Source organism: Salvelinus namaycush, chromosome 31 (assembly GCF_016432855.1).
Source record: "Salvelinus namaycush isolate Seneca chromosome 31, SaNama_1.0, whole genome shotgun sequence".
In the NCBI taxonomy this organism is placed as follows: Eukaryota; Metazoa; Chordata; class Actinopteri; order Salmoniformes; family Salmonidae; genus Salvelinus; species Salvelinus namaycush.
Genome location: NC_052337.1, coordinates 16004735 through 16019444, shown reverse-complemented (window position 1 = coordinate 16019444; position 14710 = coordinate 16004735). Strand labels below are relative to the sequence as shown.

The window sequence follows — 14710 nt, the reverse complement described above, 5'->3', positions numbered from 1 at the left end:
GACTGACTTTGAACAGGTGCTGGATAAAATATTAATTAATGGTCGACCCTTAGGTCTGTGTCACATTGTCAAACATATTTATAGTAAAAACACTTGGCAGAGTACAGCACAGTATATCATAACATAAGAGTTTTCTTTTTTAGCAAATGTTCCAACATGAATGGCAGATGAATGAAGGCTATAGATGAAAGAGAAAGAAGAACTAGTGGGAAAGAGAGAAAGATGACAGGCAGAATATTAAAGTAAAGTCTATCTGTATGTATTTGTGGGAATGTAGCCTACACACTGCCCTATTTGACTGACAGTGTCTATACAATGCAGTAACATGATATTCCTAAACACGTCTGCTATGTGCATAAAATATATTATATTTCTCAGGCTGCTGTGTGTATATACACATCTGTAGGGTCTGTATGATCTACATGGGCCAGCCATGAGACATGTCGTGTCACAATCCATAGATACACTCCATTGACTCTAACTCCTACAACTAGGCCAGGCTTGTCAAAAGGCGACTCAGAATATTAGGACGTGCATCGTCACATATACAACACAACAGGCCCTCTGTCTCTCCATGCCCTCCTAACCACCCACAGCCCTGTTCACTTCTCATAAAGAACCATAAAATTCCACTCTGCTTACTGCAGGATCCACAAATGGAGGAGTGTGTGAGAAGGCATATGAGTGAAAACAAACAATTATGTTAGAGGGCGTATCTTCTCAGATCGTCTCTGATAGATGCTTGGTGGCAAAGAAGAAACCCTTGTTAACAGGCGGATTGAGAGAGAAAGAGAAGAGAGAAAGAGGGAGAGAAAAGACAGAGAGATGCATAATGCATAGGTCGTAGGAGCAAAGTGTGTAAAATGAAAATGTCAGTGCAGAAAAGAGGGAATCAGAAAGAGAGTGAATCAGAAAGAGAGAGGGGGAGAATCAGAGAGAATCAGAAAGAGAGGGGGAGAATCAAAGAGAGAATCAGAAAGAGAGGGGGAGAATCAGAAAGAGAGAGGGGCTGCGTTTCAAACTCATAAAAGACACACCCTCCCCACTTACTCTCGTCTTATGCCCTTGGGGGAATCTCCGTCACCATCTTGACCATCGGTCCAAACGATTAGCCAAACAAGGGAACTTCGCAAAGTAAGCCCCTCAGCCCCTATTTTTGATAGAGTTTGCGAGTGTACAATTATGTTCACTTCGGGGCCTGAAACACCCCATAATTCAATTTGCGATGATTGCACATCCGCTAAGAAAACTCTGCCAAAACTTAAAACCTCAACGTCAATATGGAGAAGTAAACATACAAGTGTAAGTAAAAACAAATGTAAATAAGTTAGAAATTGTGCTACTAATGCACAAACACGTCTCATAAAATGTATGACGTTTTTGTTTGGTTAGCTTTTGGAAATTATATAAATAAATGTTTTTCCTTCTTCAGAAGTTCCAGCTAGGCATGAAAACGTTAGTTAGCTAATTAATTTGCTAGCTATCATACAGTGGGCGTATATTCATAATTATATAGTTAATATAAGTAGACATGCAATCATAATTGACTGTAGCGCATATAAAGCACCCACAAGCTACCGGTGGCTGAAAACACAATTGTCGCGGGATGAACGAGTGATGTACTTCCGGGCAAGGGCGGTCCATTTAAAATGAATTCCTTCCTCCCTTGCAAGTGTAAACTCGTCAGATGTCATCAGAAGTGTCCACTTAATTTGAGGCCTGAGGGTGTGTCTGTTAAGTGTTTGGAATGCAGCCAGGGATAATCAGAAAGAGAATCAGAAAGAGAGAATCAGAAAGAGAGTGGGAGAGAATCAGAAAGAGAGTGGGAGAGAATCAGAAAGAGAGTGAGAATCAGAAAGAGAGAATCAGAAAGAGAGAGAGAGATAATCAGAAAGAGAGTGGGAGAGAATCAGAAAGAGAGTGGGAGAGAATCAGAAAGAGAGTGGGAGAGAATCAGAAAGAGAGTGAGAATCAGAAAGAGAGAATCAGAAAGAGAGAGAGAGATAATCAGAAAGAGAGTGGGAGAGAATCAGAAAGAGAGTGGGAGAGAATCAGAAAGAGAGAGGGAGAGAATCAGAAAGAGAGAGAGAGAGAATCAGAAAGAGAGAGGGAGAGAATCAGAAAGAGAGAGAGAGAGAATCAGAAAGAGAGTGGGAGAGAATCAGAAAGAGAGAGAGAGAATCAGAAAGAGAGAGAGAGAATCAGAAAGAGGGTGGGAGAGAATCAGAAAGAGGGTGGGAGAGAATCAGAAAGAGGGTGGGAGAGAATCAGAAAGAGGGTGGGAGAGAATCAGAAAGAGGGTGGGAGAGAATCAGAAAGAGGGTGGGAGAGAATCAGAAAGAGGGTGGGGGAGAATCAGAAAGAGGGTGGGGGAGAATCAGAAAGAGGGTGGGAGGGAATCAGAAAGAGGGTGGGAGGGAATCAGAAAGAGGGTGGGAGAGAATCAGAAAGAGGGTGGGAGGGAATCAGAAAGAGGGTGGGAGAGAATCAGAAAGAGGGTGGGAGAGAATCAGAAAGAGGGTGGGAGAGAATCAGAAAGAGGGTGGGAGAGAATCAGAAAGAGGGTGGGAGAGAATCAGAAAGAGGGTGGGAGAGAATCAGAAAGAGGCAGGGAAGGATGAGGTGAGAGAAAAAGCAAGAAGAAACAAATAAGACCAAATCATATTCCGCTGTGTAAAATGTGATTTCTCTGCCTCCAGTAGCTCTTCAAAGACACTGTTCACACTCACTAACACACTGTATACTGTTGTACCATGATGAACAGCGGGTTGATTCATACTCTCTTATTTACGGTGTGGAGAACAGCTCAGATTGGACACAGGTCAACAGACCTTCATCTGTTCAGAGTCAGACCACGGCCTCAATTCAATCAACTGCCGATAAAGGAACACTCAAGAGAGTTAACGCTAGCTGTATCTTAGATGTTAAGCATGCTAGAACTGACACACCTAGCAAGCTGTTTCCCTCCCAGTTGGTTGGTTGTCTCACCTTGGGTTTGGCTTTAGACTTGGTCTTCTTCTTGTGTTCGGTGCCTGAGTCAGAGTCTGTGTGGGTGTCAGAGTCTGATTCTGAATCAGAGGAGCTCTCTTCTGCAGACGAACTGTTGGCTTCTTTAGCAACGTTCCCATTCTCATCTGAATCACTGACACAGGAACACGCACACACATAAACGAACACACATGCACGTTGAGGAGAGAGAACACAAAAGGTTGTAAGAGTTCAACCTCCAAATCACATTCCAACACTTTTCAACCTGTAACTGATAAAGGAGTGTTTAAAGATGATTTCCCATGAGGAAATCTAAGGAATAGGGCACCTTTAACATATCTTAAACTGAAGAGTGTAATACATTAACGCGTGTTTCCTATAACCAAAACATAAAAAACATGACAAAGTTTCAATACGAAGGGGAAAGTGTTACGCATCTATCCATTCAAACACTTTCCATTCTGCACCACGTAGTGCAGTCTGCTGGAGCTCACACTCAAACTCTGTCAGAACAACCTAGATCAATCTGTTTTGGTTCGCCCACTTAATTTAATATCGCTTTGGCTAAAAAGTTATCCTCCTCCCTCCCTCCATCTCCCTCTCTCTTCAATTTGTCCTGATAATGAGTGTTTACTGGGGCTGCCTGGGATTTTCAGCTGTTAAATTAACGAGGAGAATTGTGACGGTAACTGGCTTTTTAACTTGGCCGATGATGAGAAGCCAGTATTAATTTGGCCTACAGATTTCATTTGTTTCGAACAGGAAAAAGCGATATAAATCAGAGTGGGCCTGATTAAGCCCTGCCTGGAATGACTGGGCTGTAATGAGGGCATTATGCTGGGTTTGTTGTGGAAGCACTGGGGTGAGCTGGGATAATTACTGTGTGTGTGTCGGTGTGTGTGTTTGCGAGAGAGATTGTGTGTGTGTGGGATAGTGTGTGTGTGTGGGATAGTGTGTGTGTGTGTGTGTGTGTGTGAAATCACTGGGGTGAGCTGCTCTAATTACACTCTAATGGAGGGAACAAGGTCAGCTGCCGGCCTGTCATACAGCGCAAGCAGGTAGGGTGTGTGTGTGTGTGTGCGAAAGAAAGCTGGGGTGAGTGAAATAGAACGTGTCAGGGACAAAATTTGCCAGTGTGTAACAGTGTGCGTGTGTGTGTATTCAGCAGTAATGACTCAGATCTCATTCATTGGTACCACCAGGCAGCTAAATGCCCAATCCACAGTCATTATCTATCGGCCATGTAAATCTGGACCACTGCTGATGGAGCTCACACTAACTACATTCTAACTGCTCTGAACGTGTGTGTACAGTAGGTGTCATCGTATGTCTTCAACATGACCAGAGAGAATGTGTGTGAGAGACAGAGAAAGTGAACAGATGGAGAATGAGATTATTGATGCCACAATGCACTGATCACGTTGCTGACTGTGACCATGACTTCAGACAGCTGCACTGTTGTATGAGCGACCACACACACACACACACACACACACACACACACACACACACACAACCCTTGCCTAATTATCACGCTCAGCCTTCGATAAAACAGGTAAGACCTCAATAGATAAATTCAGCAAGAAGAGAAATGATAGACACACAATACATATAGGTTCCAAACCAAGGACCTAGTCAGGGGAGTGGGCATGTTCCATGATAGTGTGGTACCCGTCTTTGGCCGTTGGTTTGACTGTCTTCTTCTGTAGTGGGGTCTTAGTTTTCCTCTTCTTCTTTTCAGAGTCAGAGTCAGATTCACTGGAACTCTTCTCTGATTGGCTGGAGGACTTGTCTGACTCCTCACTGCTCTGACTGCTGTTCTTCTCGACACGGCTCTCTGCATCGCTGCCTGACTCTGGACACACATGTTCATTTTGTAAGATGTGCAGTCTTACAGATAAAATGGATTGGACTGGCAATGCAAACACTCACAAGAGAACTTTATGTTACACACGTGGACACACACACCTTCACTACTACTACTGCTACTGTCATCCGCACTGCTACTGCTCCCTGGTCCCTTCCCCTCCTCTCCAGAGTCAGAGTAGAACTTGTCATCTGATGACTTGGCAGGCTTGGATTTACCAGTCTTCCCTAGAGATGGAGCCCACTCCTTCACCTGGCAACAGAACAGGAAGTGACGTCAGAGGAAGTGAGGTACAGTAAGAGGAAGTAAAGTAAGAGAAGGGAGGAGAGTTGGGAGAACTGCAAACGTATTGAAACGTAGCAAAATGGATTTGTAGTTTGGGTGACAGAGTTGACCATGACCACCCTTGGTGTAGGGCCGGGGTGAGGTGAGCAGTAGAAGGAAAGATGGAATGATGGATCTTTACCGGCTCAATCACCTCCACATTCCTCACTGACTGGTCAGGAGCCACGGCAGGCCAATCAGAAAGCTCCAGGTAGCCACTGGCTTTGGTGTTGATGGTGTGGGACAGGGTTCCCAACTGGTAACGATCGCGGTCTGACAGAGGGAGAGAGACAGAGAGAGGTAAAGAGAGGTAGAGGGGGAGACACAGGGAAGAGGAGAAGAGAAAAAGATGGGGAGAGGGCAAGATGGAGGGAGGAGAAAGAGGAACAAGAGGGATGGAGAAATAGAGGAGAAAACGTGTCAGAGGAGAATCATTGGAGTTAGGGAGAGAGGAAAAGAAAAGAAGGAAACAATGATTAACATTGGAGGGGGGAGAAGGGTTGAGAGGCAGGGGTCTCAATGTCACAGCAGTGCTCTCTCAATATGCAGGACAGAGAGTAATTGGCCTTAAACACTCTGAAATGTCACTATATAAACACATACACAACTCTGTTTAATAAAGGGTCCAGGAGCCCACAGGAGCACATACACGGCAGCGGGCAACACAGATTAAAAGGATTCTCCCTCCCTAATGGTGAATATAGGAGGTGTAATCAGTCAAAGTGCCTGGGGAGGTCTGCCTTCAAAACAGGCTTTCTCTAACTAAAAAGATGGAGAGAAAAAAGAGGCGTTAAAGTGTGAATATTAAGAATGACAGGAGCGGTTAACGTTTTCCATAAACATCTAGCAGACGCAGAGACCTCCGCAGAATAATAATGTTTAGGAGGCTGCTTCTGTCTCTTATCTGGATTAAAGTCAAGTGTGTGTGTGTGTATGTGTGTGTTCTCTGCGTCTCAGAAAGGTTAGTATTAGCCAGGTAATTCATCCATCTCATATGAGCCAGAGAGAGAGCCCTGACCCCAATGCCATTCAGAGAGACCCACACAATTCCCTATCTAGTGCGCTATTTAAAAAGGTACCTTTGTAGGCAGACTTGAGGACAGGTGCTGGTTTGGGAGCCAGCAGAATGCGGTGGGCGTACTTGCTGAGCGCTCCATTCTTGTCATTGGGCACAATGAGCTGGCGGATGAATCGCGTGCGGTCTCTGATGTCATAGTTCTGGTCATATTTCCCCAGGTTCAGAATGTACTGGGTCAACAGCTTAGTCTGGATGGAAGAAAGGAGGGAGAGAGGGGGGATGGAGGGAAGGAGAGATGGGAGGGAGATGGGAAGATATGGTGGGAGAGAGGGAAGGAGGAGAGAGAGAGAAAGATAGAGGGGACGGGGCAGGAGAAAGATAGAGGGGACGGGGCAGGAAAAAGAGCAGGGGAAAGATGGAGGGATATGGTAAGATATTGAAGGAGATGGAGGGAAATGGGGAGAAAACACACACACAAAAAAAAAAAAAAAAAACCACACAGCTCTGGGGCATCACACTAAATGTTCCCTCTTCTCCTCGTCTTTCTCCAGCTGAGACTGCTCCTCACTAGCTGTATGAGTGACAACCTCTCCCTGTACCAGGTGGCTTTATGGTCTGAGATGGGAAGTGCTTTCCTTACACTAGCATATATTATTTAGAGAGGAATAAAAACAAGAGTTACTACCTGAACAGTAACATTACACCTCTCTCTTTCTCTCTCCCCACCCCCTCTCTGAAACATTACCAGGGGATACCGGTGTAATAATGTGCTCATTTGAGGCTGCAGCAGCAGCGTCTGCAGTGTGGTCATAATCCCAGCTTGGCAGCCATATTGCCTCCCATCTGATTTACATTTTACATTTTAGTCATTTAGCAGACGCTCTTATCCAGAGCGACTTACAGTAGAGTGCATACATTTTATTACATTTTTACATACTGAGACAAGGATATCCCTACCGGCCAAACCCTCCCTAACCCGGACGACGCTATGCCAATTGTGCGTCGCCCCACGGACCTCCCGGTTGCGGCCGGCTGCGACAGAGCCTGGTCGCGAACCCAGCCCAGCCTGGGCGCGAACCCAGAGACTCTGGTGGCGCAGCTAGCACTGCGATGCACTGCGCCACCCGGGAGGACATAGATAGAATGGGCCTTCAGTTCTCATAAGAGGGGAGGCAGGGAGATGGGAGAATGCGCGACATTGAAGCCTGCTCTTAACAAAGCATTTAGCTCTGAGGTTATGATATAGGACTTCTGTTAGACCCAGCAGGCTGAACCAAACCGGAATACTTAGGAAAGACACTGGCGAAACTATATTAGCAGCTAGTGCCTAAGTAGCCAAATAACTAGAACAACTGGAAGTCATCATAAGCTGAATTGACATGGTAATAACAGCTTAATAACATCTTATAGGCTACTGCACAGTTTAGCGTAGACTATGTATGTAGGTATGTTTTACCTGTTTGGAGTTGGTGAGGTAGAGTTTGGCAGCCAGGTTGACAGTCTGGAGCTTGACGATGTCCTCCTCGGAGGTGAAGCTCTTGGCCATCTTGCGGAGGACATCAGGGGCGATCTTAGGGACCCTCTCACAATACTCTCCCATCAGCCACAGGATGCTGGCCCGCGCCATCGGCACCTGGAGACACAGAGGGGTTAGTCCTCACTGTACTCTCCTATCAGCCACAGGATACTGGCCTGTGCCATCAGCACGGGTTACTCTATGTTAAGATTGTGCAGACAATTAAATGTTCCAACTCACACAAGATCAGTCTCATGAAATACACACTCGGACACAGACACACAAATGTTCAGATAGTGGTAGACGTACAGTGATCTTGTCAAAGAGTTTGGCCATGTGTTTGATGATATCACTGTGCTGGGTGGGCTGGGTCTGGAGCAGCTTCCTGATCACCACCACGCTCTCCGCCACCACCGTCTCTGTAATGACTTCATACGGTTACATTTAAAACAAAACCTACAAGAGGATTTCACACACATCAAACTTTGGAAAGAAGCTGGACAAAGAACCAATCAGTCGATCAATTAAACCAATGGACTGGATCCCTCCCCCATACCGTCTCTGTTAGAGAGCAGCAGCACCAGTCCATTGAGGCAGGTGTCTGTGACCTCAGAGATGTTGGTGGCACACCTGCCTATGGCCTGGATGGTACCGGCAGCAAACTGCTTGTCCTGGCTCTTCACATAGGTCTGGAAAAACCAAAGCACAAGTTGGAGCCATTCACTGTAAAAGGCAATAAATACATGTGCCAGAGAAGGGTAAAGGGTTTGAATGTAAAAAAGAGGAAAAGAGAGCAAGAAAGAGAGAGAAAAAAGAACGAGGAGAGAAAAACGTACCTGGAACTCTCTAAGGATGGTGGAGATGTTGGCTTCGTTGGCCAGGCTGGTCAAGATCTCCAGCTGGGGAGTCAAGAAAGAGCTGATCACACACCTGAACTCATCTCACAGTTTACTTTTACATTAACTAGGTCATCATGAGGGAGCTTACCTTGAGTGATTTGATGTGAGTGGCATCTGTGGATCTCACATAAAAACTCTTCATGTAAGGTTCAAACATGCCCTAGTGAGACAACACCAAAACATACAGTTCAAAACATACAGTGTGCCAATACATCTATGCACGCTAAACTACAACTAAAATGACCTACTACTACAGATGTAGGATCTTAATTTCACCTAGATATTGTCACATCAAAATAATCCTGCAGCAACAGGATTTTAACGTTTAATCCATAATGTTGCTTGATTGGTGGTTAGGCTATTAGCTGGCCATATGTAGGTTACATGAAAGGTGCAATACTGTTAATATACAGTGCACTCGGACAGTATTCAGACCCCTTCCCTTTTTCCACATTTTGTTACAGCCTTATTCTATTTTCTTCCCTCATCAATCTACGCACAATACCCCATAATGACATAGCGAAAACAGGTTTAGACATTTTTGCAAATGTATAAAAAATAAATAAATAAAATACCTAATAAGTATTCAGACACCTATGAGACTCGAAATTGAGCTCAGGTGCATCCTGTTTCCCTTGTTCATCCTTGAGATGTTTCTACTGCACCATCGCTACAGTGAAGCATGGTGGTGGCAGCATTATGCTGTGGGAATGTTTTTCAGCAGCAGGGACTGGGAGACTAGTCAGGATTGCGGGAAAGATGAACGGAGCAAAGTACAGAGAGATCCTTGATGAAAACCTGCTTCAGAGCACTCAGGACCTCAGACTGGGGTGAAGGTTCACCCTCCAACAGGACAACGACCCTAAGCACACAGCCAAGACAACGCAGGAGTGGCTTCGGGACAAGTCTCTGAATCTTATTGAGAGGCCTAGCCAGAGCCCGGACTTGATCGAACATCTCTGGAGAGACCTGAAAATAGCTGTGCAGCGACGCTCCCCATCCAGCCTGACAGAGCTTGAGAGGATCTGCAGAGAAGAATGGGTGAAACTCCCCAAATACAGGGGTGTCAAGAAGACACGAGCCTGTAATCGCTGCCAAAGGTGCTTCAACAAAGTACTGAGTAAAGGGTCTGAATACTTATGTAAATGCATTAGCTCAGTTTTTATTTCATAAATTTCTAAAAAACAGTTTTTGCTTTGTCATTATGGGGTATTGTTTGTAGATTTATGAGGGGGAAAAAACGATTTAATCCATTCTAGAATAAGGCTGTAACATAACAAAATCTGGAAAAAGTCAAGGGGTTGTAATTCTTTCCGAACGCACTGTAACCGTGTGTTAGTGTGGGTTTTCAGTGAATTTATCTAAATCAAATCTCATCTACATTTCCTGCAGGAAAATTATCAGCAACAAAATAGTAATCAAATTAAGAGCCTACATCTTGTAAGGGTGTCTGTCCTGTCTAGGGATTTTAAATGGTTAACCGTTAGTCAGTTAGCCACTGAAAATACATTTGACCAGTCATGCTAGGTATTTTGGTATTTATTAGGATCCCCGTTAACTGTTGCGAAAGCAGCAGCTACTCTTCCTGGGGTCCACACAAATCATGAAACATGACATAAAAACAAAACATTAATAGACAAGAACAGCCCAAGGACAGAATTTCATCAATTTAAAAATAGCACACGTAGCCTACATATCAATACATACAAACTATCTAGATCAAAGAGGGGAGAGGCGTTGTGCCGTGAGGTATTGATTTATCTTTTTTTTTTTTTTTAAACCATGTTTGCTGTTCATTTGAGAAATATGAAATGGAAGGGAGTTCCATGCAATAACGGCTCTTTATAATACTGTATGCTTTCTTGAATTTGTTCTGGATTTGGGGACTGTGAAAAGACCCCTGGTAGTATGTCTGGTGGGGTAAGTGTGTGTGTCAGAGCTGTGTGTAAGTTGACTATGCAAACAATTTGGAATTTTCAACACAATGTTTCTTAATAAAATAAGTGATGCAGCCAGTCTCTCCTTAACAGTCTATAGGTTAATTTGCACAATTTTGTGTAATTAAATTGGGTCAGAATTGAACAAAATCCTCAGTCAAAACAGGAACAGTGTCTGGGTCAACTGGAATTCTTATTTTGCAGACATTTGTAATGTAAGGGGGGTTTAGAGTCAGAAAGTAGCTTTCTTATGTCAACTATATGGTCAAAGATTTTTATAACTAAACCGATATGGCTGTCTCGGCTGAGCCGCAAGCAAGCCAGAGACTCGTTGCTAGGCAACTCACAGATGCAGGCTGCAGGGAGCAGTGGGAGAGAGAGGAGCAGCATGAAGCAGCCAACAGCAGCAGCTAAGCTAGCAACCAAAAAAGTTTCACAGCCTTTCTCTCCTGTTCTACTGGTTTTCATATCAACTTTATTTCGTTGTCCAGAAGCCAAAGGCACAATCCTAGTCATATTAACAACCCAGCCTAGTTGTTGCATACTTACATTTGCTCTCTTTCTAAGTTTCTAACCGAGATCTCTGTCACATGAAATGGATTGCATCAGGTGTCTTTTAGAACAGTGTCTTCCTGCTAATTGCATTTTGGCATATGTTGAAAATGATCTATTCCATTCTCTACTTCACGACAGTAGTTGCATGTTCAATAATGAGAGGATAGGCTTGCTATTGTCGCAAGTTTTTTTAAGCTCTAAATGAAAAATGGCTGTTCCTTCCATGCATAGTATTTTTTGTTGTCATTTTACTGTTTGGAATAAATATAACTGTTTGCTAACCGGTTAATGGGGGTTGGTTTGTCAGCAACAAAATGGAACAAGATTTGCATCCCTAGTCCTTACCTTTCTCTGGATGGACATGGTGGCTATGTTCTGTAATACAATGTATTGCACCTCTCTAAGAGGGAGAGAGAGAAAATATTAAGCCGTCGGAAATCCTCAGGGAAAAAATGAGGGGGAAAAATGGATAGATAGAGATTACCTGTGGCTTCTAAGCAGTCTGATCAGAGATTTGGTGACGATGCTGACCTCGTTTTTAGGAGCCAGGTGCCAGTATAGCTGGGCTACAGACATCACCACCTGACAGACCGAGGACAACAGACACATCCAACATGGCCGCTTAGCAACACCTCAAATACAGACAGTGTTTTTCAACTCCAGTCATACTGTTCCCACTCTTCTTTTTTTTTTTAATTTTTTTTATTTCACCTTTATTTAACCAGGTAGGCAAATTGAGAACACGTTCTCATTTACAATTGCGACCTGGCCAAGATAAAGCAAAGCAGTTCGATACATACAACAACACATAGTTACACATGGAGTAGAACAAACATACAGTCAATAATACAGTGAAAAAATAAGTCTATATACAATGTGAGCAAGTGAGGTGAGATAAGGGAGGTGAAGGCAAACAAAATATATATAAAAATAAATAAAAATATAAAAAGGCCATGGTGGCGAAGTAAATACAATATAGCAAGTAAAAAAAACACTGGAATGGTTGGTTTGCAGTGGAAGAAAGTGCAAAGTAGAGATAGAAATAATGGGGTGCAAAGGAGCAAAAATAAATAAATGAATACAGTAGGTAAAGAGGTAGTTGTTTGGGCTAAATTATAGATAGGCTATGTACAGGTGCAGTAATCTATGAGCTGCTCTGACAGCTGGTGCTTAAAGCTAGTGAGGGAGATAAGTGTTTCCAATTTCAGAGATTTTTGTAGTTTTCTTATTTAGGATGAGTCTCTCTTCACTCAGGACACAAAGCTCTTTAAAGCTCCATATATCAAACAGCTAAGTAAGTAAAGTGCCATGTGTTTTTAAGACGAGACGTGTCATTTAGAAGGTAACAGATAGCCGGAGTAAGAACTGAGGAGTCACATTTGGAAGAAGTGACGGTAAGTGTCGGTAAGATGGAGGGCCGCAGTGTGTTTTCTCTGGTAAAGACATAACATGTCACATTGTAATCAACACACTCATTTGGGACCATTTTTCCTCCTGCTGCTACACTGCAACACAGACCTTGAGTCTCCTGGGTGATGGAGCTCTGCTCACAATGTGTGTGTGTGTTACACAATGGGTGTGTTCCTGTGTAGCAGCGGCAGAATCAGTGGTGGCACGGCGTAGCCTTGGTTCCAGAGACAGCATTGAGGAAGAAGTGAGAACTGAACCACACGCTCAGACGGTTTCATCAAGGCTGCCTGTATCCCTCACAGCAGGTTGAAGAGCAGACACACACACACACACACCACTTACTGCTGTGTATGTGTATATTTCTATGTGTGTGTGTTTATACAACTGTGTGTGTGTGTGTGTGTGTGTGTGTGTGTGTGTGTGGTGTTTGACTCACGGCAGTGTTTCTGCTCTGTAGTAGAGGCTTGGTGTTCCTGAGCAGCAGTCTGTGGTCGGGGTCCATCATGTAGGGCTTGGCCTCTGTCTCATCTCTAGTCTTTTCCTCATCAGACTCATAGAACGCCCTCTCACTGTGCTCATCAAACACACCGTCCTGAAACACACACACATTACACATTTCCTTTCACTCTGCTATTCACAGCACACACATTTACTTTCACTGTGAAACACAGCACACACACAACCACCATAAACGTCAATCTGATAGCACATCAGCCACATCTTTACCACCAGGTGTCAACTCATCATATTCAAAGCCAGATGCACACACACATCTAGAGGTTGCTTGAAGATGACCTGGACACCTGTACAACAGTTAAAAGGTAAAGAAACTTTGCACACTGTGCTCACAAAATATCAGTAGATTTTTTACTGTGCTAATTGCAAATGTTTTGCCTTTCAACAGCTACTGAGGACACGTTTTGTGTAGGGGTTTCCTTTATTATGTTCACACAATAACTGCAACGCTGGGTGAAAAATAACTGAATATAGACTTACATTACCAACACATACTTACTGACAAATGTCTCCCAGTAGACAAATGTCTAACTTTGTGATTTATTTGTAGGTTATATTTGACTCATCATATTGAAGAAATTATTTCTTTATTACTTTAGTGATGATGTCTATTGGTCCTTTACCTGAGACATTTCCTGGTTGGCTTTAAAGAGACATTCAAGACAAGCCATTATTTAAAGGGGCAATCTGCAGTTGCTACATACATTTTTGGACTTAATTATTTGTACCCATTTATTCTTGAAGAATATAACTTATGAATGCCTCATGAGCTTAGTTCAACTGTCGTACCCCATCAGAATGCAAAATATAAGCCTGTTACTCCAATATATAAGCTCACTCCAAAATATAAGCCTGTTACTCCAATATATAAGCTCACTCCAAAATATAAGCCCGTTACTCCAATATTTGTAAACAAAGTAAATGTAAACAAAAACTATAATTTTGATATCATGGATTGTCAGTCCTTGCATACATAACAGTCAATGAATTTGAGAGTGGTTACATTTCTCCAGCCCCATCTCTCAGCTTTTTACAGAAACAGGGAAACCGCTTTGTTACGGTTTTAACTGCTGAGTTCCACTTTAAATGATCACACCACATCTCACACTGTTCTTGTACAATCTTATAAACCATATTTCCTCTTTGCTTCCTCTCCCCTTCCCTCCATCTCTCACCTCTTTCCAGGGGCTGGTGAACTGTGTCCTGGCGTAGCGTGTCAACATGGAGATGATGACCACCTGACCCCACTCCTCCACGTCCACTAGCAGGTTACAGAGTTTACGGTAGTTCTTATGGATCAGGTCAATACGGTCCGGACACACCTCCTCAAAGGCCATCACAACGCTGCCTGCTACCAACTAGAGGACAGGAGGAGAGAGAGGAGGTGTGTTACTGTAGGGCTGGAGCAAAAGCCTCATTAACTCCAGAATCGGCGTTGGAGACCCATGCTCTAGCCTGGTCACATCATAAGCCACCTTGGTTAGAAAGACTGTACTTCCTGATCTAACAGAAATAATTAGGATGTACAGTTAGATTATAATAAAGAAAAACTCAGGCACCACACAGGAGAGGAATAACTGGGTAGAAAACTAGAGCATTTTAAGTCTTCACTAAACTAATCTAACTTCTCATTGCCCTGTGCTCCCGAGTGGCACAGCGGTCTAAGGCAGTGCTAGAGGC

General features: G+C 43.6%; 1 protein-coding gene across 2 annotated transcripts in view; it reads right to left on the bottom strand.

Annotated features, from left to right (window-relative positions):
- Positions 1–14710, bottom strand: part of ap3b1a (adaptor related protein complex 3 subunit beta 1a) — a 78267-nt gene that overhangs the window by 30234 nt on the left and 33323 nt on the right. For both annotated transcript variants that reach the window (XM_038971351.1, XM_038971350.1), the window contains exons 7-20: positions 14206–14388; positions 12951–13106; positions 11589–11686; positions 11450–11504; positions 8701–8772; positions 8550–8612; positions 8270–8402; positions 8023–8132; positions 7654–7830; positions 6259–6445; positions 5322–5452; positions 4957–5107; positions 4660–4843; positions 2989–3142 (exon numbers count right to left, since the gene is read on the bottom strand). In XM_038971351.1, coding sequence (XP_038827279.1) covers positions 2989–3142; positions 4660–4843; positions 4957–5107; positions 5322–5452; positions 6259–6445; positions 7654–7830; positions 8023–8132; positions 8270–8402; positions 8550–8612; positions 8701–8772; positions 11450–11504; positions 11589–11686; positions 12951–13106; positions 14206–14388 — 1854 coding nt within the window. The remainder of the gene's footprint in view (positions 1–2988; positions 3143–4659; positions 4844–4956; positions 5108–5321; positions 5453–6258; positions 6446–7653; positions 7831–8022; positions 8133–8269; positions 8403–8549; positions 8613–8700; positions 8773–11449; positions 11505–11588; positions 11687–12950; positions 13107–14205; positions 14389–14710) is intronic.